Genomic DNA, 23,200 nt, shown 5'->3' on the forward strand with positions numbered 1-23,200 from the left:
TAAATGTTTTGGGGTCAAAAAAGGTTTTTAAGTGAAAAAGAAAATACAAAACCTGCCTTTTCAGACAGCACATGAGGAATTCAGATTACTTGTTGTCTATTTTTTTTATTACCCGTCCTATTAACTTAAAAAAATAAAAATAAAGATAAAGAAGAATTGGAAAATAACTTTTGGTACAGAGCATCTGGTCTTTTTTTATTAACATGAGTGTTCGGGTTAGCTTACGCACGGTTTGACTAATCTCACGGGCCCTAAAATTAATAATTATATAAACCTTCAGTAATCCTAAAGTTTATAAAACTCAAATTAATAATTTTTAAAATATAAATATAAAATCTAACCAATTAAATTATCCCTTAAAATTACATACGATCATCTAGGCGTTACCTCATAGCAAAGGCGGTTGAAAAGGAGTGAAATTAAGTCACTCTATGTTCCATGACATCATTAATTGCTGTTCATAAAACAAGCAGATATCTTTATATACGGAGGCGCCGCCACCAATTAGAAAAGTAGAAATAAATTTATACTAGCCTTGAACCGTCGTCGCCATCGCCATCCCAGTGTGTTTTCGCTGTGCTCTAGGAAAGAGCCTGTCTTAATTAAGACTCTTACAATTAAATCAAATATTGATAAAATAACTCAAATTCTTATTTAAATCAGTCTCAACATCAAATCAACTATAAGGCATACTGACCAAACCCTTCGCATAAGATATTGAATCTTTGTAGGAACCAACGGAGGTGGGTTCCAAGATCCATCACCAAGGAAGAGGAAAGGGTCAAGCTTTTAAATGCACCTTCGGCATGTATTGCGCAATTGCGTTCCAAATACAGGTTGGGTAAAACTATTTGGCCTGGTGGACCAGTCATGCGAAGACAACTCTTTGAAAGAAGAAACGTCTCTCTTTCTGTCTTCTTTCTAGCAAACTTCCTTTCTCCCTCGTTATAAAAACACCATCAGTTTCTATGTATCAGCAATTGTTTCGGTTTCCAAAACTCAAGAATAAATCAGACACACTTGCTCTTACACGCCAAAAAGTTGATTGAATCTCTTGCGATTCTCTTCATTCTTCCATATGGACAAGCAGGGTCATAAGGCTTCTCGCACTGTAGAAGTCACAGTCTTATCCGCAGAAAACCTACGCCTCGATCGCAAATCCGTGAAAAAGAATACTTATGTTATTGCCAGAGCCAGCCCTCTTAACTCCGGATCAACCAAAACTGATTTTGAAGGAGGCAGCAACCCTTCATGGAACGAGAAGCTTACCCTAGACCTGCCATTTCAGACTCGTTTTATAAGCCTTGAAGTGAAATGCAAGACTAGTTCAGGTGACAGAGTTATTGGCACAGCAAGTCTTCCAATTTCTGACATACTGGAAGATTATACGCCAGAGAATCATCTGCATTTCTTGAGTTACCGTTTGAGGGACTCAAGAGGTGGAAGGAATGGTGTCATTAATGTTTCGGCTAGAGTCAAGATGCCAGTAGATTCTGTGTGTCCGTCGGCGACGAAGAACCCAAGCGGGTATGGGTGTTCATCGTCTTGGCAGCAGCCTGCTCTGGGAGTCCCTGTGGGTCATCAACAAAACTATTACAGTGGAGTTGTGACTGGAGTTCCTGTTTGGAGTTAATTTTAAATTCCTCACCCAAACGGGTGATCGATCACAATTTGTAGCCTTGCTAGTTTCCTTACTGTTGAAATCCCAACTTAATCCTTAATGCTATTCTTTGATTGATCGTGCATAAAGGCACGCTTCGCTTAAATGGTACTCAATGCAACAAGATTTAAATAAATAATAACAACAACAAAGATAAGTTATTTCTGAAAACAGCTTGTCATCTCGTTTTGGCAGTCGGATCACGGCGAGTGAGAGAAAATAACAAATGTTGTCGTAAAATCTCAATATCTTCCTAACGTTTTGTGTTAGAAAATATTTTAGAAAAACCAGTTTCTTAAAAAACCTGCTCTGATGGTTTTTTTATTATCTTGATTTATTTAAAATGGGTTCCTTAGAAATTTTGAGAAATCTAAAGCTCCACGAACAGACTAAGAGGCGGTTTAACCGAATATGGGTCATTATCCATAGCTGTTTTGATGAAAGCTTCGTTGATGATGTTACCCACTTAGCTGGTGGTTAATTTGTCAGCGTGATTAGCTGTGAATTTAATGACAGATTGACTGTTCAGATAGGCGAATTTGATATGAGAAAGAGGAATCTTGACAGGGCTTGATTTTTGTTCCTAAGAAAAAGTAATATTTTTTTTTTTTAGTTTAACGTAAGTTTTCGGATCAACTTATATATATTTTAACTAATCTTATAGGTTCTGAAATTAATAATTATATAAAATTTTAATGATCATGAAATTAATAACCATATAAAGCTTCAATAAACATCATATAAGTAACTACATGGCTTAAATATGAAATTATAAAAAAATAAACTTATATCACTTGACTATCGTCTAATATCTTGAATTAAGAATTGATGGTTCACATGGTCACAATTCATGGATTCCAAAGATTTCTATGCTTTTCTGTTTTTTTTTTTTTTGTAATAAAAGAAATGCATATCTATCCGTTTTTGTTTTCGGGCTGAGTGAAGCTTAGAAAAAAAACATCGAATGCTCCCACGTCCACTTGTCTGCTCTTTTATGAGATATTGATTATCCACGTTAAAGTTAAAGTTAAAGATAAGGCAAAGGCAAAGGCGGTGACGCAATACCCACGTCACAAATTATAATAGTATGTAGATCAGTAGATAAAGATGATGAATGATGGCCCGCCCGTTATTTTTTTTTTAGTTAGAGAATGAGGGTGTGATGAGAAATGTAGTGTAAATTATATTTTTTTAATTTTAAATATATTTTAAAAAATAATTTTTTATTTTTTTAAATTTTTTTAATATATTAATATTAAAAATATTTTTTTTATTTCAATGTATTTCTAAACAAAAAATACTTTAAACTGTTAATGCTAGTTATCAGAACGTCGATGACACTTAATATAAATTTATGGATATGTTTTATTGTTTTTATTTTATTTATTTATTTTAAATAATTCTAATTTATTTTATATATTTAAGTTATTTATATTTGATAATTTTAATTGATTGAATGATTTTCTATTTATATATTTCTCTTCATTTATAAGATAATTTTAAGGTACGAGTAAAAATCACTAATTAATTATTTAAATTCTCTCTTCTTTCTGGTTTTTCTTTCCCTGCTTTTAATTCCTGTTTTTTTTTTCTTTTATTTATTATTCCGTGATGTCAGTACCAGACTTTTAATTTTTCTATAATTAATCGATTTATTAAAACCTGTATCGAATCATAATCAACTTTACCTAGAATTGATTAAAGCAAAAATCCTTTATCTTTCTGTTTGCAGTGGGGAAAAAAAATATCCATTGTTCATCTTCAAACACCAATTCCTCTGTCAGCCACGACCACGCAGCAACCGATCCCAGCCTCAACACAATAGTTGACGACGACGGCGCCTTCTTGTGCAGCCGCCAGTAACAGTTCCATCACCCAGCAGTAGATTGCCGATCACATCAGTGGCTGCACAGCAGTTGAAGACGACGACGCTTCCTTGCACAGCCGCCGCAAGCAACATCAACACATTTGCCCCCTTTACACCGACAACAACAGTCTATCAAGGCAGATTAATTCACTAGTCCAGCGGCAGCAGCCTCTGCCACACCAGCGCCATGTCATCGACAAGTCAGTAGCCATCACCACGTAAGTTGTCTCTGCCACGTCAGCTGCATTAAAATCCAGCGTATTCCTATTAGAATTTAGTCTACAAACTTCTTTAACCAATGAATATCATAATGCCTGATATGTTTTTTTGCACTTAACCATAATTAAGATTGATATTATTTTTTGGTGCTTGCACATAAATATACAGCTCATCATGCAACTTGAGCTACTTTAATTTTTGACTTATTTATTCATTTACATCCAACATCCAACACCCAGTACTCTTAATTGATTGCTGATCATGGCTAAATTTGTGGAGGAAATTGGAACATAGTGTTGAACAAATTGCGTGACTTACTTGTATATTATTTTTCCTAGTTTAATTTTATATTGTGTTTTACTTACAAGTATTATTTATGATCTCGTCCCTAAAGGGCGTAGCGTGATGGCAAAGGGCTTGAGATCTGCACAATAGGTTTCAAGTTCGAGTCAGGGCGTGCACCTCTTGTAAGAGCCTGGGACAGTCAGAGTTTTACTTGCTCACCTAGGCCCACAAAGTGCTCTTTCCGGGGGGTGAGATTTCCTCGAATCCTAAAAAAAAATCATTTGTGATCTCAATCATAGTCTTAGGATTAATAATGCATGTATTTACGGAGTAGTTGTCTAGTAAACAATCTAGAACTCATAGGTACCATGGACTCGATCTCTAATAATATTTTAAGGGATATTCAAAAGTATTACAACTGATTCAAGCTGATATGAACAAAATATCCACTCAGATGAAACCTTATAAATAAGATCGTCTAGTGAAAGTGGGAATCATAAAATATCCACTCAAAAGTATTCTAATAACAACCGTGGGAATCATAAAAAATCAATGCCCCGTAGGAACCGCCAACATAATCGCTACTAGGATCACAATGACTTTAATAAGCCTAACAAAAGTGAACATTTCAACAATTACTTCCAGAGGTCAATTCATCCTAGGAACCACCAATATAACCACAATTAGGGTCACCATGATTACGATAACCATGATGATCGAGTCATAAGACGTGTCAAGGTAGAAACCCTGACTTTAAGGGTCACCTTGACTTGTGAATCTTTGATAAATAGATTCATGACATGAATCAATTCTTTGACTGGTATACTCTTTTAAGAATAGGAGAGTGAGGTGTGTAAAAATAAAATTTAGTGGCATTGCTCAACTTTATGGAGAAAGTGTAGAAGAGTTTTAGGCTATATAAGGTTAACCTCATATTACTGATTGGGTGGAGATGAAAACTAAATTACAAGAGAAGTGCTTACCGCATTCTCAGAGAAGAAATCTATTAGACTAGTAAAATAACTTAAGGCAAGGAACTAAGTCTGCTAGTGAATATGTGGAACAATGTAATGAATATAACATGAGATGTGCTGTTAAAGAAGATGAGACAATAACTCTAAGTAAATTTCAGAAAGGCTTGAAAGATAATCTTATAAGAGAGGTTGTACTTAAAAATATATCAATCTTTGATGAAGCTTAATATCCTATTGCAAAACTACAAGTTGCTGATAAAACATCAGCGGAAGGGACATCAAGAAACCCGCACTTAGGTCTCAACCTGGTAATAGTAATTCTTTATTGGGTGCCCATAACGTAAATGCAATTCTACTATTGTCTAGATGCCTAGGGAAGACAATAGTAGGAGTATTTTTCATGAAACATCTAAGATGATCTCAAGAATTCAATGTTTTCAATCAATGGCTATTACAGTAGCATTAGCAAGCACTGCCAAAAAGAATTATGCAATTTACTGCTACATCTTTGAGAAGACATAACCTCTTAAAACATTGAACCGAAAGTATAAGGTTCATATTGAAAAAATATAAATGATAAGGACTGAAGTGATACTTTACCTTCAAAAACAGTACGTGGCAACTGGCAAAACTCGTTTTGATTTTCTTTTTTGTTTTTCTTAAGGATTTAACTCATTAGTTCATCTAACTCAGACCATATTTAAAAGGATTCTGATTTTATAAAATAAAACAAGGAGGAACAGCACAGATTATCTGACCCAAAAGGCAAAAGAGGATTTGGGAAACAACGTTTGGTACAGAGCGACTAGTCTCTTACCTCTATGCAAGGGAAGTTGAAGATGACAGTAACTAAGACCATGTTTGGGAAGCTATTTTTTTCATGCTTTTCCTGATCCACAATTCTTCTTTTATTATCTTCTTCCACTTTTCTTGCCATTGAAAAATCAATTGACCATTTTAACCTTTGCAATTTAAACACTTCGAGGGTGCTTGACAGTGTGGTAGCAGTTGCTTTTCAAATAATTTTTTTGTGCTGAAATGCATGCCAATGATTTTTTTTATTTTTAAAAAATTATTTTTAACATCAGCACATCAAAACGATCCAAAGCGTACAAACCATATTAAATTTTAGTAAAAAAAATTAAAATTTTTTAAAAACACGGTTTGCACTGCGTTTCCAAACATATTCTTCATCATGTGCTTAGGAGCAATAAAATTTTTGTTTTACCTTTGATAAACACTCCAACATATTTACACAAATCATCCTTGTAACAAGGAGAATTTATTAATCATTTTTTTTAATTATTTTATTTTTAGAAAGAGTTTTAACCAAATATTTTTAAACTATTTATTATTTAATAACTATTTCAATAGCAATTTTTAAGTAAACATGTATAAAATTCAATTCAAACTACAACAATAAAAGCTGCTAGTAAACACATTAAAAGCTACATAAACACATATCTTGGACACGGCGGCGGCGCCACCATATAGAAAAGTAAAAATAAAATTATACCAGCTTTGAAGCGACCTCAAAATGTGTTTTTGATGTGCTCTAGGAAAGAGCTTGTCTTAGACTCTTACAATTATTAGACTTCGTTGGAGACAGACTTTTTAAAAACAATATATGAGTTATTCCATCATTGTATTATACCCCAGATGTGTGCAGGATTATATTATAATAAAACATAAAAAGCAAATCTCTTTTGTGAAAAAAAAAAAGTGTGCAAGATTCAATAACAATTAACTAAACTAGGTGCTGGTTGGCATCTAGCTGGTATTGAAGAAAGGAAATCAAGAGAACTATATATGAATCCACATGATCAATCCACGAGCTAGCTAGGAATGCTTTTAGACTAATTAAACCCGCAAAGCATCTATCTTGCACGACTTCAAAAGTCATCAACAAATCTTCAATATTGAGAGCGACCTAGTACGTATGTTCATTTATATAATTTAATCTCACGTATTTAGAGATAGTGCATCGAAGTTTAATATATACTTTTTAAATAAAATTATTCAAATATAAATATGTCACCTTAACAAGAAGTTAATTAAGGAGACAATGAGTCGTACTAGTTAAATTTCCATGACATTGGCTGAATGAGTCATCTCTTTAATTACCATCTAAACAAGTTCCTTAAACAAGAGGTTAGGTTAAATTCATGATGGAATGACGTGTGGAAATTTAGGAATGGAAGAGTGCACTCCAATTATTTTCCACTTTAGTATTATTTAATATCGACGTCTCATTCAATATTTATGTTTGCATGCTACATATAATTAAATCCAATATATAGTATTCTATTTATTAATTTAGACGTATTAATTTGATGAATTGAGGAGATCAACATGTGATATTCCGTCATTAACACGTTGAGTTCTGAGAATTCATCGATTAATTAGTTAATTGAAATAATAATTATCGTGATTGTTTTTCTTGATCAAGAGAGAACTTTAAAATATTATAACATGTTAAAGAAAGGTTTAATTTTTTAAAAATAGTTCAATATTCTGCTGTTTGTTTTTATTATTATTAATTATTACTTTTTCTTATCGAATTACCACGACGATTTCCCCCCTTACTTATCCTAAGGTGTCATTAAATTAATCCAGAAGGAATTATACATTAAAATTAATTCCTTTCCTCATCTATAAGCTTTGATTGTAAATAAAACCAAGAACAGTATTGAATGGAATTGTCAAGGAAATTGTATAGAAATTTTATATATAAATTAAAGGCAGTTTAAAAGCAATACCACTACCAACCTAATATTCCAAAACAATCACCTCCACCTTAAATGGAGGATTGACCTAAGAGCAATGACTCAATCACTCATATCACTAAAATTTTCTTTTACTCATAAATGAGAACTCTTCCAAGTCTACATGAAACCCTGATCGATCATCTCACCTTAGATATCTGGAAAAGAGAAATTTCTAATTTAGAGTAAAATTGTTGAATCCTGTGACTTCTAGTTATCTTATTTAATAGAAGTTGGACATATAATTTGTTCATGGACAACCTATATTTAAATCTCAAATTTCTTGATAATTAAGCTCTAGGGATTTATCTTTTTTAATTATTTTTATTTTAGAGTCCTTAGGTTTTTTTTTCTAGATCGTTGCGCTACCGCATAAAGATTTCTGAGTTTTTTTTAAGTTAATAAAATGCATAATTATTATTCTTAAACAAATCTTCTAATGCTCAGATAATTCTTTAATTGATTATAATAAGAATTGATCGATATAAAATATATCGAATTAGAAAAATTGAGTGTTTTTTTTTTAAATATGTCAATATTACAATGTATCTGGGTTAGCAAAATCAGGTTCTTATTTTTTCTTAATGTATCAAAATCTCAACGTATCCAATTAACAAATTAATGTATCATTTTAAATATTATTTTTAAGCAGATTTTCTTTATAATTACTAACATGCACTTTTTCTCTCTTTGATTTGCGCTGAACATATATATACACCCATTAATAAAAATATTTTAAAAAAAACTCAACGCAGTCATTTTTTCATTATTTGTCATGATTTCTTTTTTTAATTACTTCTTTTTAGAAGAATGTGTGCTTGCAAGATTGTTTTAAAGACAATTTTTTTTTACCAATGCATATATTGCCTAAGACCCATGGGAAAAAAAAAACTCTTCGTATAAGAGAAATTAACGTATGCAATCATTAAAATAAAAGAAATTTTTTTTTTAAAAAAAAAAGAGTAAATAAGAAGAAAGAATATGAAGTTTCCTCTAAGCGACCTCTACTTTTTCTCGGAACGACCTTAACATGCTATAAAGCAGTACAGCCGCCTAAGGCCTCGAGCTCAAATTTCTAGTTTCGTAATTTAATATCTCAAAACACAACAGCACAGGCGCAGGAAATTCTCTATGTCGCCTTTCAATCTGACGGAAACCTCGTCCTTCCACACCCTAGAAATCACTGTGCTATCATGTGAAGACTTGCGTATTAATGGCAGATCGGTGAAGAAGAACACTTGTGTTGTTGTTCGGACGGACCCTCTAAACTTTCGCGAAACAACAACCGACACCGAAGGAGGAAGCTATCCTTCATGGGACCAAAAACTTGCTCTAGATATGTCAATGCGAGAAACCTGTATAACCCTAGAAGTGCATTGCAGGACTCTTTCTGTGGATAGAATTATTGGTTCAGCAAGAATGCCTGTGAGTGATTTCATGGGAGGGTATTTCCCAGAGGGTTATTTGAGCTTTTTGAGTTATAGATTGAAGGATCCAAAAGGATTTGAGAACGGGATTATTAATGTTTCGGTGAGACTGAGAGCGCCGGAATATTTGGCCAGGAAGAAGAAGGTCATCTTGCCCGAAGACAGATGTTCGACAACACATCCCGCGTTGGCATTGCCGGCAATGGATGGAAAGAATTATGACGGGGTTGACTGGTATTCCTGCTCGAAATACTAAATTTACGTACGTAATTGTGATGGATGTTATTATTAATTAGTAATTGTTTTCTTATATAATTAAGTTGGTTGTTAGTTTCAATTAATTATTTTGCGTGCGTGTCTATGAAATTTGTCTGGTATTTTCATAAACAAGAATCTGTCTTGATCTACGGGTATCAGAACGCTGTTGTTATTATATTATTAATATGGAAAAACTACTCTCTCTTTTTCAATCAGCTCCCAAATCGTTCCTCTCTATCAACATGTTTTTCTTCCTTTTGTTGCAAACTAAATAGGAGGATGTCGCAACAGTTCAGACCAAACTTTTTCAAACGCTAAAAAAAAAAATTCAGCCGATAATAATTTAAGATAATCCAAGTTAAATTAACTAAAACACGGTTTGAAATATAAGACCGAAAAAATGTATAAAAAAATTAAAAAAAATTATAAAGATCAATGTTTAATAATTTAATGTTAAAAATAAAAACAAAGAAAAAATTCAAAAAATAAAACGTCGAAGAAAAAAATTTGAGTCAACTCGAGTTAACTTGAGGAACCCACACCCATAGTATGAAATTGGGTTAATTTCAAAAGAAAGACCAAATATAAAAAAACCAAAGTTAAAAAAATAAGAAAAAAAAACCCGAGCCATGTCGGATTAACTTTACCAGCCTGCTTTTGAAACAACTAAACAAAAAAAATTAAAAAAAACTAACAAAACTCAAGAGCAAATAATTTAATATAAATAATGAAATTGAAAAAAGAGGTCATAAATGACAAGCCCCATCAAAAAATTTTAATTTTTCTTTTTTTTCATATTTTAATATAATTATATTATTAATAAATGCATTGGATTGGGTTTGGGATAGATCCAGCTATGTCGAGCTGGGCCAACTACAGCCCAACAGACCTGGCCTCTCTCTTCTTTATTATTTTTTGATTTGGGATGGACCTGACCTAGCCATATAGACTGGGCCGAAATGGGTCTGGCTCATACCTTTAACTGCTAGCGAAAGCCAACAATTGCAAGACATGAATTAATTAACGTCCTGCGTGCAAAACTATGGGGGAAGACTGACATGGAGATGGTTGGTGGACATGCTGGGAGGTCCGGCGTGATGCTGGTGATGGCAATGGTAGCAGAAACACGATAGAGGAAATGAGAGAAAGCTAACGGGAAGAGAGAGAGAAAATGGAAACAAGCCTATTAAAAACTAATCAAATTGGGCTTTTAAACTTAATTTAGTATCAATTAAGCTCTTAATAAATTAATTTGACTCATTTAAAGTATAATTAAGTCATTACACCTATTTAAATCCTTTAATTGGATCCAAATTAATTCTTTAACATAATTAGATTCTCAATTTAACTCATGATTAAATCAAATTGACCTATTAAAAATCTAATTATATCCCTCCCTCAACTTAATTTTTATGCAGATTTGTCCAAAAATTATTTAATTTGGCCTGGAATCCGTATTGTTTTATCTAGTTTTGATATAAAGAAGTATGATTAGACTCTTAATTTGTCAAAAAATTTAACTTGATTTTTTATATATATTTGAAATCATTCTCATCCTGAATTCTTCAAAATGTCAATTTTCTTGTTATTATTAATTATTTTTATTAAAAAAAGATAAAATTTTGAGAAATAACTCAAAAATATCACGTGACTTTTGAATTTTGATATAAGTCAGTTTTTAACTTTTGATTCATCAAAGGTTATAAATGTATTTGGTTATGACCAACTTTTGACTTAAATCAAAAGTTAACAAAATCATGTCAAACTTTTTATTTAATAAAAAATTATTCTTTTATGATCCATGAATTTTAATTCTTGCGTGCTATGTACTCTTAAAAAACTATTTTGAGTTATTTTTACTAGATATACTTTTAATTTACATATCTCAGCTCATTTTCTAAAAATATTTAAGAATAATTTTTTTAAAAAAAACATTTTTAATAAACTAGCTAATTAACCATTGTTTAAAAAATATTTAAGTATAATTATATATATATATATATATATATATAAAATAAATTTAAATCAATACCTAGTGTAAAATCATTTTTGATAAACTAGTTAATGGACCCTTATTGCGTTGTTAGTAGGATTCAAATTAATCTCGATCTCAGTATAGAAAGGCATCAATATTATTGGTATGTTTTTTAATATCAAGAAACTTGTTAACTAAAGAATGAGATCAGAGTGTTTGTGTTGAATACAATTAATTAAAAAAATATATTAATCTAAAAATTTAAATAAAAAAATCATGAATGTTAATTATAATAAGAAAAATGAGTCCGAGTTTTGGATTATAAAAATTCAATTGAAATCTTTTTTTACATGAAAACACCCGTAAAAATAATTAGAAAACTCTCTCTAAGTTAATTTCTAACTCTAAAATACCATTTAATCACTCTAAAATATGAAAACACCTAATAGAGAAAAAACAATTTACATCTATAATCTATCTTTTTCTTTAAGATGAACTCGGTGACATAAAAATCAAGCTTGTTATGGCCAAAATATGCTTGAACAACTTCTTCTCCTGTTTCTTGACCTCCAAGGACTTGAACGTGACAAAAATAAATTGGGGACTGGAACATAAAAACCGGCGAGGAAAAATAAAATTGATCTATTTTAGTTTTTTGCTTATAATAATTAGCAATTTAATTTAATTTTAATTGCTAATGTTAATTAATAATGAGCTCTGGTTACATTATGACGTGGCACCCGGACTCTTCCAATGTCATCACACTGAAACTTTAACGTGGGCCCCGCCCTTTGATGGGCCAGCAAAAGTAAGGACTCGAGGAAATGGCGGTAGGCCACCCATTAAGTATCCCTTTTTTTTAATCTTTCCGTGAGGCTGGTCCATTTCTAAGCTTAAGGCCCCCACTGATTTAGAAGATCCGGTGGTGGCGCTGTCGTGGTGGTGAATGGGACCCATCGACCATACCCAAGTCGGCATAAAAAACACAAGCAACCTCAACTCCCACACTCCACAGCAAATGTGAATGAACCGTGCCTAATTCTTCGCCATGTTTTGAGACGAGAGCTTTTAAACGTGGCTTTGGCCTCCATGATCCGAGGTTAATTTAATTACCTGTTAATTAATTTTAAAGAGTTGATTCTGGAGTTGATTTTATTTAATATAGTTGAATTTATAAATCAATCCATGATCGGATCAAAATTAAATCATCATCTTTCTAACTTTTTTTTATTATTATTTTTAAGAAGGTGAGATTGGAACGAGAGGAAAAGCCCGCGCGACACTTGATGGCAGCCTATCTTTCAGGCGCATCGCATTCACATCACGCCTGAACTGCGACCTGAAGCTGTGTACGTGGACCACCTCCCCCGGGGTGTCAGGCTTTCCGATAGATAGAGAATAGGCCATTGACCATCGTAGTGTAGCCCACAATTGGTTACAGTCTTCACGGTAGTCAGAAGATAAGGCCCATATAAGACATTTTAGCCTACAACATCTTGTCCCTCGTTTGCTATCAATCCAGGACCCCGCCTTTCATGCTGTTTGTATTTAGGTTTGTTTTAAAAGTATATTTATTAATAATAATATTAAATAAATTTTTTAAATTTTTTTATTAATCTTAATGTATTGAAATTAAAAATTGAAAGATTATTTTTAAATAGAAAATATTTTTAAAAAAGATCATGTATCGTCGTCGTACTAAACACATGTTTTATGTTAATTACTCTCTTTCTTTCTTTTTGTCACCATGCTCTTGGATTGACTCCCTGACAGGTATTAGCCAACGGTCGATATTATTCGACTTTTAGTAGAGAAGAGGATGAGCAGATCACGGGACATTAGTTGGTTTTGTTTTAATTTTACATGGTAGTTCTGGGTTGGATAAATTTTATAGTTCTAATGAGTGATTTAATTATATATATATATATATATATATATATATATATATATATATATATATATATATATATGTAAAAATGAAATCTCACGAGGATGAGACCCGAACAAATTGGAACTTTATACAAATCAACGTTGAACGCTCGTCAGAGAGAGAGGCTGTCCGAGTCACTAGAATCATAAAAAAATAATAATAATTATTATTATTATTATTTTCTTCACAAATCGTAAATTCGGTCCCTTGAAAAATAAAATAAAATAAAATAAAATAAAGGAAGCTGATCCAGAAGCACAGTTAAAAATTGCCCCCTCCACGAATCATGGTTGATTGTTTTCCACAAAAGAATCATTATCAAGGAAAAACCACTTTCCAAACGGACCCTGTTTTCTCATTATCATGGGTGGGCTTGTGGTGGGATTTGGGCTCCACCATTACCATCATATTCCATGGTGTAGAGCAACAACTCCCAATGAAACTCATTGCAATTAAAAAGGCCATTTATTAGGCACAGAAAAACAATGCAAGCATGCATACATTTGCATTTTCACTTAAACAGTATAATAATAGTGTCTTCACCATTCAAATATTAAAATTTTCGTGTTAATATCAATTTATTTGGACGATTGTTTTTTGGATTTTCCATCTAGATAAATTGCTTTTTTGACGTTATAAGGTTGTTATTAGGTATTTTTAGATAAGAATAACTTTAAAAATAATTTTTTAACTGAAAAAACCAGCTAGACTACTTGAATTCTATCTTGTGTTTTTCAAAAAAAAAAAAAAAAACAAAAGCAGAGGTAGCCACTTAAAAAAAAAAAAAAAACAATTGACTATACGTGTTGACCTAAGCTCTTTCTTTTTAAGGCCCATGACTTCGAATCTAACCTCTTTTTATTTTTTTCAAAAAAAATCCTCTATCTTGTTTACCATGTATTTATGGTATATTTATTTATTTATTTATTTATTTTAATTTTACTATTTAATTTTTGTTTATAAAAAATATATGTTTTTGTTTTCACATGTCTAGATAAAAAATACATGTTATTTTAAAATTATTCAATCCAATGTAGTTAATGATTTAAGTCTTTATTTTATTAAACTATAAAATAAAAATCAATCCAAGTTGTTGTTTAAATATTTTTTTTAAATATCTTGAATTCATTTTTATTATATATTTGATTTGGTTTTTATATATGTTGTAATTTAATTCTACAAAATAAATTGATTTTTTGAGAGTTATTAAAGTCTCAACATCCAAGTAATAATTTTAACAAGTTAATTAAGATTAACACGTAACCCTGTTGAATCATGTTCCTTGTTTATTTTATTTCCTTGTCATTTAAGTTTATTTTTTTCGTAAAAAAAATATACGTCTGGTCCTCAAAATTTAAATAATGAGATATTGAAGATCACTTTGACTAAAAATCAATCAATGAGATAAAACTAACATGGTACGCGGTCCATTTACAATTGCTTGTAACCAAACTTCAACATTATAAACAAAAGGAGCATCAGATACCGTCATCAGGTTCATCACCAGTCCAACCAGAACGGGGGGCCCGGTTAAAAATTAAAATAAAACCAAGGGCCCACGTGTCAGTGCTAAAGGGCAGGACCCCACAGTTACAGACAATCAAGGCCACGTGTTGTCGTTCCAGTCAATCCCCACTCTCGATCGGACCACCGAACCACCCCGTAGTAGGGACAAGCGGCCGCTTTGCAAACAATGCAAGAAAAGAAACGGTCCCATTCGGACCCCATTGCCTCTTCGGGACCCGCGCCCACGTCACATGATGAACCGATCATGATGTTCTAACGAAAACAAGTGCCCGTCTTTTTTGCATTGCACGGTCCACGGTGCCCAAGTCTTTTTTCCTTTTCCCCTCTCCACACGGCTGCTGAATCATCTTTTCGGTATTTTTTCCGTCAGAGCATTGGAAGCTTTCTTCCAAAAAAAAAAAAAAAAAAGGAAATTTATGATAGTTTTATTTTAAAAAAAAAACTAAGTTTAGATTTTAACCCTAATAACTTACACATACCACAAAAAATGTGGACCCCCTCTAGTCTCCTCTTATTTGCAAGTGGTTACTGTTGACCCACCATTAATGTGGACCCTATTCTCCGCCTGCTCTGACACTACTTTACACGTGCACAACTTTAAAACACCCTCACGTGAGCACGTGCTCTCACCCCCATCCACGAATTAAACCCCCCCTTCATTTTTTTGAAGCTTAAGAAATACGTAATCCTGAGCTCGATTAAACTTGTTAATGGCGGACGCCACAGAATGGATTAGAACCCAAAAAATCCACCAATGAAATCCTTCAATTTTTGTCATTGCTTTGAAGACCGAGACATGAACTGTAACTCTTGTTTGTCATAAATCTCTAAAGAGAAGTCTCTAAGCATTTGAGGAGTGCTATTAGTAGTTGTACTTGTAGTCCGAATAGTATGAGCTGAGCTTGAACTTGGTGCCGTCATTGAAATACCCTTACCAGGTTTTGAACCAGAAACGGGCAGAGCCACAGCTATATTAGATTGCATGGAAGACACGAAAGATGAAATTGGCCTGGGAGAAATATTTATGAGAGGGCTAGCTGCAGCTGGGAACGTAAATATCTGGGGCTGGTTAGACGGTCCTGGCATGGACGGTACCATGAAAAAAGCCCCTGGAACGACAGTGTTTGATGGTATGGCCCACATGGGCACCAAACCCTGTGGTACTGCCGCGACTGGTTGTTGCGCCTGCGGCTGTGGCGGCTGTCGCGGTCGCGTCGTTAAGGGAGCGAGAGAAGCTGATACCGATACGCTGTCGTTGACATCAACGTACTCGCTATTAGCGGGTCGTTTGCGCTTCTTTTTAGCGTTCGGTTCGTCAGGTTCGGCGCTGGAGCTAGTTGTTGTCGGGATTTTGAGGGTTCCATTAACAGACATGGCAATAGCAGGGACAGTGCCAGTTCCTGTAGCTGCAATTATCGCAGGCTCAGCATGTTCAAGCAACCACCTGATCGTTTCACCGTCTGATTTATGGCCTAATTCTCTGGTTAGTTGAAAGATCCGGGCAGCACATGTTGCGGGCATTCGGATCCTTCTGCCACGACCCTCCACCTTGGTGTGTCGGTCTTTGGTTGATGCTCGTTTTGGTGGGGTTACTGTGGTTAGTGGCATGGGGATTGCTGCGAACGGCACGACCGCTAATGGTGGTGTAGATGATCTGTCCTCTGTGCATGGCTCTTCCTTGGGTGCTGCCGACATGTCGTTGTAATTCTTCTTGTTTGTGGGACCTCCTCGAATGTTTCGTAATTCTCCGCTGTTGATTCTAAGATCAGCGGTTGTCATGCTCTCATCTTCTCCAAGCTCTTGCTTTTGTACGGGTGCCACACGGAGAGGCCTGTCGCCGAGGGAAAAAAAGAGAAACCCAAAAAAGAAAGTGAGAATTGAAGGATCGATACAGAGGAGGGTTTGTACCTGGTAATAACAGTTTCGGAGAGCTAAGAAATGGGTTATATATAGGCATAGAAAAGCAGGTTTTATTGCATGGTGATTTGTGAAGGGCCTAACATTTGATAGGGGAGATCTACGGTTACCTGCCAATCACCAGAAAGAGTTGGACACAGGAGATGGTGATATATGGTAGGTCCCATTTATAAAAGGATCGTGATGTTATCGGTTTATAAATTGGTTTGCGGTATAAAATGTGATTATGATTTATAGTTTTAGATTAATATTTTTTAATTATTTAAATACATTGATTTTAAAAATAAAAAATAATTTAAAAAATAATTTGCACGGCTCCTTCGACATACTATTAATTAATTGGTGGGGTCAAATGTGGTGAGAAACGTCTCCAAGGAGGACAAACACCAGATCATATAACCCTTGTAAGCTTGTGGTACTTTTTGTGTTTTGAATTTTCTTTAGTGGTGCCATCTTCCAGTTGGTTTCAAGCTTCCATCTTTCCTTTTTAATCCAAGTGAAGGATTCTGCCCGTCTATGCTCCCTCATGGTTCTTCTTCGTTGCCCACTCTCAAGAAAAGTTACCAAAATAGTTGAGCGGTGGATGGATTGCTAAATCGACGCTGCTCTGCTCCCAAGTCCCAACCCAGTTTGAATTGCACAGGATCCTCGAAGCCCTTCATTATTCACAATGAACATGCGAGCAAGCTAGTTGCCCACAAAATCAATCCATTTTGAATTTTAATCGAGCCTCCTCTATAAGACAACCTACGGACTGGGCCTTGCACGCTATGTAGATTTCTTCAACAGGTTGTTCGTAACATTCTGAATTTAATTAGTTGAATGTTAATAATAAAATTTTAAATGGAATTTAAATTTTAAAGATTGTGTAAAAATAAATAAGATAGCATGCTGAGTCACCGATGGTTAATGGTTATTGTCCGTGATATTTTTGCAAGAGGAGTTGAGGTGTTGTTTAGTTTTCACTTACATTGTTTATTACTGATTAGACGCATTGAATCACCGATAAACAAAAAAGATAGTCAATATAGTTGGTGGGTTTCTGAATTTTTTTACGCTCATAATCGATTAGTGTTTATTACCTATCAGTACACACTTGCATGGTGTTTCGATCGTTTTATGCTTACAACCGATTCTGAGCGCTCAAACTTCAAGGTTCGAGGTGATTTCAGACCAGTGAGTTAAAGATCAAATGACTTATTTTGTTGCTGATTATGAATGACTCAGTATTGAGACGGTTGAACTTCGTCGATTGATAATAAAGATGAGATTATATATGAGTGGTATGTCTATTTCCTCTTATTCGCTTCACGTTTTAGGCGAAGGACCGTCTCCTCCGACAACACTTCTATTTTAGAGTAATTGTATTTGAAATTATAAATATTTAAATTTTGTAATAAATATTTGAATTTTATATTAATTTATTTTTTTTCAATTCTTTTCTATTTCTGTTTAGTAGATTTTTAAAAATATATGTTTTTAAATTATTACCGACGAGATTTCCAACAAACATAGTTCGTCGATATATTTTAGAGAGTAGAAAAAAATTATTACAAATGTCACTACCACTTTTCACTTACTGAAGAAATAACCAACAGTCTGTTTGACAATTACATGTTAAGTTTATTGACAGACATATTGTCAGATGAAAAATATCACTGATGAAATGACATAGTGTTTTTTTATTGGTGATATGTTATATTTAATGATGGAAGTAACAATCAAATAAAGTGAGTAAAGTTTTTTTTTTGCGTGCTTTATCTGTCAGTAAATTCATCTATAAGTTTATTATCAACAGATTATAAATCATTGAAAATATTTTTTTCGGTGGATTATTTCCGTCCGTGATCACTTGGGCAAGTTTCATGCCGACGAACAATGAGTATAAATACTGATACAACATTCGTTCGATAAATTTAAAAATTTCAGTAGTGATTTACCTATCTCTTTTTTATCACTCCTTTTAAGGGATAATATAGAAAAAAAAAAATCAATTCACTGATAACATTTTATTTAGCAATTAAATTTATATTGAACACTATAGTTAAGTTATAATAAAGAACTTGGTAAAGTTTTTACTAAACAATGGACTATGAAAGTCCAAGGGAGTTTTTACTTGCTTGTATCTGGAATGGAAAAATAACTGCGTTGCTTAAATTTTACCACGCAAACAACCCTGGGCGGAGCTAGGGTGGGCTGGCAGTCCCTCGCCATTGTTTTTCTCCCTGCCCCTCTTAAATAATTTAATATTTTAGAGCTAAAACCAATAAAATTTAAGTTTTAGCATTTTTTTAGATTTTCTTTTTTTAAAAAAAACAACGTGGTTTTGAAACATGTGCAGGAAATAAGAACTTTAGACCAGAACTTTTCTGTGTATGCAGGGTTGGCACCATGGACCCCCTCAAGGAGGGGTCTAGGCTGTTTTAATTAGATGCTGCCCCGCTTTTACTATGCTGATTAAAACCACAATTAACTGGGAATCCAGCCTTTGCAATTTTCATTTTAGATTAATGTGGATATTTGAGTTAGTTTATGTATATCTTGATTAATTTTATGAGTTTTAAAATTAATAACCATGTAAATCTTTAATAGTTATCATATAAATAACCATAAGACTCGAACCTGAGATCACAAAGGGAGCAAATCTTCCCAAACTCTTATCACTGTACTATTACCTGGATGGTTATCCTTTACAATTTTGTTTCGTTCCGTCTTGGAGTTAAGAAATTTATTTCTCTTTTAATTATAATAATTAAAAGTGTTTTTTCAATAAATCTATCTATCTATATATATATATATATATTATAAACGGGATTAATTTTTTTAAGATAAAGTATATTCAAAAACAAATTCTTTTAGATATTAATAATAATAAGGTTTGAACTTTAAAATATGAAAATAAAGAGAAACAAATCTCTTTAATCACATCTACTTTGAGGATTTATGACCGGGAGTTGTTACGAGTTGCAACGCGCAAAATAAATCCTCATTGGACCAGTGATGTGGTGCCACGTTAGCTGGTTTGGTTTCTAAGAACTTAAGACCCAAAATTCAACACGTGCTGCATTCATTCTACACATATTTTTCAAACCTACCGTTACGTGTGAGAGATTTTATTTTATTTTGAGAATAATGCTGTTTTTATACCAATAAAACATTGTTTTTTAAATCACTTTCCATAAAAATGTCAATCATTAAATTTTTAGAATTACTTCATTCAATAAATGGGATTTAAGAGAAAATTATTTTTAAAAATTTCCGAAAAACATTGAATTTTCAATAATTTTTAACACTAAACTAGTTTATTTGTTGATGATACACGCTAATAATTATTCAGTAAATTTTAACCGATGTTAACAACCAATTTCTAATGTCAGACCATGCTAATAGAAAACGTTCCAGTGATGTTTGGAATGTCAATGTATTTTTATTCGGAAATTTCTTTAAATAATTTTTTTTTATTTTTTAATATTAAAATAAAAAATTAACTCAAACTTAAAAAAAAATTAACTTTTTTTTTAAATATAATTAATTTTTTTTAAAAAATATATATTTAAACTGTAATGTGACAAGTGGTTCTCTAACATGGATTTAAAGTTGACGACTGTTCCTCGCAACACTGCCGCATAATAAATTAGTTTGATACCACGAGAGCACAATGAGATTGAGCTGGCATGGTTAATGGTCTCCTAGCAAAAATAGGCGTAGCAAAGTGGGCCATGCCTACACGTGGCCCCAGACAGCACAGCTAGTTGTTGAGGAAGATTCGAGATCATTCATTTAGGTAGCGCCGATGGTTTCAGGGCTTCAAGCTGTCTGTGCATACAGTAGTGACGCAGGCCACCGGTAAACAGTGAGTTAGGTCTCTTGAAACTTGAAGGATGGCCGCCTCATTCATTTTGCCACCGGTAAACTTGGTTTTTGATGTAGCTTTTCAAATATTTTTTAAAGTGTTTTTATTTAAAAAGATATTGAATTGATATTTTTAGATGTTTTTTTGAATGATTTTGATATATTCAAATAAAAAATATTTTAATACAAGACACAAATTCAATGTGTTTGTTTTTGCAATATAGCATAGCTAGAGAAGTCATTACTTTGATCACAATTTTAAAGGTTATTTTGTTTTCATAGCTTTACAGGAATAAAATTAAAAAAATACATGTTATTGTGGGGACTCATCGGCAAAAGTCTGGGTACCCATCTTGTAATGTACGGCCTTCACTATTTGAGCGGGCCCCAGTATCCATCTGTCATCTGACGTTTCAGATTTCATCTGATCACCTTTTGATGGACCCTACCACAAATAAGAGAAGAGCCCTCTACCTTGAAGGTGTGGATTCTTCGACAAGTGGACCCAAGCCCACCATGCAATGGTGGTGGACCAGTTGGATGGTGGGTGGGACCCACCATCCTCACCGGTCTAAGCTATAATGAAGGAGAGCTCACCGGTCACCAGGGGGAGGGGAGGGGACCCACATGGCCTCATCTATTTGCGACGAGGGACCCCACTACCTTGAGGAGGCCACAATGGGGTTGGGGTATGGTCATAGACCCACTTGCCCTTACTGGTCTTTGTTCTCTGTTCAGTTTAGGGGACCCCTGCAGTGGATGGATCCCTTGTCTGTGGTACATGAACCCCACTATAAAACTTTAACACCAGCACAAACTTTTGCCTTGTGCCCTACCACTACCAGCCAATGCCAATGCAACACGTCAGTAGATTAAAGTAAAATATCTTCTGGGTCTTTCTTGTGGGGGGAAATGCGGTTTGGACCACTTCAAAATTAAACACCTTTCATGTCTTGGATTATTAGCTCAGGCGAGCAAAAAAAAAAAAAACTAGATGGTTCATGTAATACTTCTGACAGAGGCTGATGAATCTTTACATGTACGTGCCCGAGGAACAGTGATCCTACGGTTTCATGTTATTTATAGTACCATATGATAAATTTTATGATATTTAAATCGGAACAAATAAATAAATAGGAGAAGAATATTAAATTGAGATATTCTTATTATTCTTGGTGTCTCATTAATTTTATTTTATCTTATTTATATTTATTTCTTTTCTCCGTAGTATGTGTCATTCAATAACTAATAAGAAGATACACTTTAATTCTGAAACAAATTGATCTGGTTGGTCTCTTTCTTTTGCTTTTTTTTTTTATTATTGAAAACTTCACTTTGATCTTAACAGTGATAATACATGGAATAAATCCATTCATAACATGCCATCATCTTAAAAAAAATAGCCAGGATAATATTTTGATGTTAAATTAAATATCAGCGTTGAGAAATAAAATTTTCGGTTATAGTTTAGAAAAATAAAAGAACAAGGACAACATAAATTCCCTTTTCATATCTATTGTTCAAAGATCATGGAAAAAACAAATTTGTTCTCAGAAGTTTACCCCTTTTATTTTCATCCCTTCATTTCTTGTCACGTTTCAATCCTTGGATAATGAGAAATAAGAGCGGAAATCACTGAAAACTATTGAAAAAATAGAAAGTATTCAATCGGTAGTGTACCCGTCACAAAAATATTAATATTGGTGTTAATAAGTTTATTTTGAGACGGGTAGTTTAATAAATGTTGTTTTGCCCTTCAAATATATTGGAAAAGTTGATCAGAATCAATAAATTATATTTTGATCTATTTTGATTAATAATTTTTGGACATATTAAATGGTGTTATAAGCTTGCAAGTGGCTTTATAGAGGTTTTCATGATGACTTGATATGTTTTTAGATTAAAATAAGTTAAAATTTAGTTTTATAAAATACAAAAACTCAGAATTTAAATTATAAAATGATGTATTGTCTTTGCAAATGGACAATGCATTATCCATTATACTAAAAAATTAATGAATGACATGTTGTTCATTTACTTTAAAAAATAAAAAAGTTAGACAAGCAAGTCTTGTATTTTCAATCATATCATGAAAACTTAAGTCTTTTTTTTTTTTTGAGTTTGACATGTATACTTATCCTTTCAGGTCTAAAGGTGTTTATCGATAACCCTTGTTTTTTTTTTAAATAAAATATTTTTTAAAATTATTATCCATTTATACTGTAGTTTTCAAAATGATTAAAGTTTTTTTATAGTAATATTAACAATTACTTTATGAATAATTATAAATCAACCTTAAACTAAGAATTTTGGAAAAACAAATGCTTCATTAATAATCGATAATAATAGAACATATATTTTATACATGTGGGTAAAAATAACATTTCATAATTTTTTTTTCATTTCTCATTGAAACTGATTCTACTGATTATAATAAGTTTTTATCTAAAAAAACAATGCCATGTTTTTTTTAGAAAAAAAACATGAATAAGGAAATAGCGTTTATTTCCTCTTCAATTCAAGGCACTAGAATTTTTACAAATT

General features: G+C 32.9%; 3 protein-coding genes across 3 annotated transcripts; 2 read left to right on the plus strand and 1 right to left on the minus strand.

Moving 5' to 3' along the window:
* Positions 1 to 872: 872 nt before the first annotated feature.
* Positions 873 to 1,766, plus strand: LOC133682246 (BON1-associated protein 2-like). Its single transcript, XM_062105533.1, has one exon. It carries the CDS (start codon positions 1,079 to 1,081, stop codon positions 1,631 to 1,633), a length of 555 nt encoding a protein of 184 aa, XP_061961517.1. The 5' UTR covers positions 873 to 1,078; the 3' UTR covers positions 1,634 to 1,766.
* A 7,135-nt stretch (positions 1,767 to 8,901) lies between these two features.
* Positions 8,902 to 9,453, plus strand: LOC133683004 (BON1-associated protein 2-like). Its single transcript, XM_062106524.1, has one exon. The coding sequence runs from the start codon at positions 8,902 to 8,904 to the stop codon at positions 9,451 to 9,453; it is 552 nt and encodes a 183-aa protein (XP_061962508.1).
* A 5,287-nt stretch (positions 9,454 to 14,740) lies between these two features.
* Positions 14,741 to 16,921, minus strand: LOC133683005 (transcription factor TCP9-like; the record flags this gene model as incomplete). Its single annotated transcript, XM_062106526.1, has 2 exons — positions 14,741 to 15,268; positions 15,367 to 16,921. A coding segment is annotated over one exon (1,260 nt), but the record flags the coding sequence as incomplete, so codon positions are not given.
* Between the last annotated feature and the right edge of the window lie 6,279 nt (positions 16,922 to 23,200).

This window comes from Populus nigra, chromosome 2 (genome assembly GCF_951802175.1).
Source record: "Populus nigra chromosome 2, ddPopNigr1.1, whole genome shotgun sequence".
NCBI classification, from domain to species: domain Eukaryota; kingdom Viridiplantae; phylum Streptophyta; class Magnoliopsida; order Malpighiales; family Salicaceae; genus Populus; species Populus nigra.

What these genes read in the sequence shown, in the direction of transcription:
- LOC133682246 (XM_062105533.1), top strand. Translation starts at nt 1,079, where the DNA reads ATGGACAAGCAGGGTCATAAGGCTTCTCGCACTGTAGAAGTCACAGTC.
- LOC133683004 (XM_062106524.1), top strand. Translation starts at nt 8,902, where the DNA reads ATGTCGCCTTTCAATCTGACGGAAACCTCGTCCTTCCACACCCTAGAA.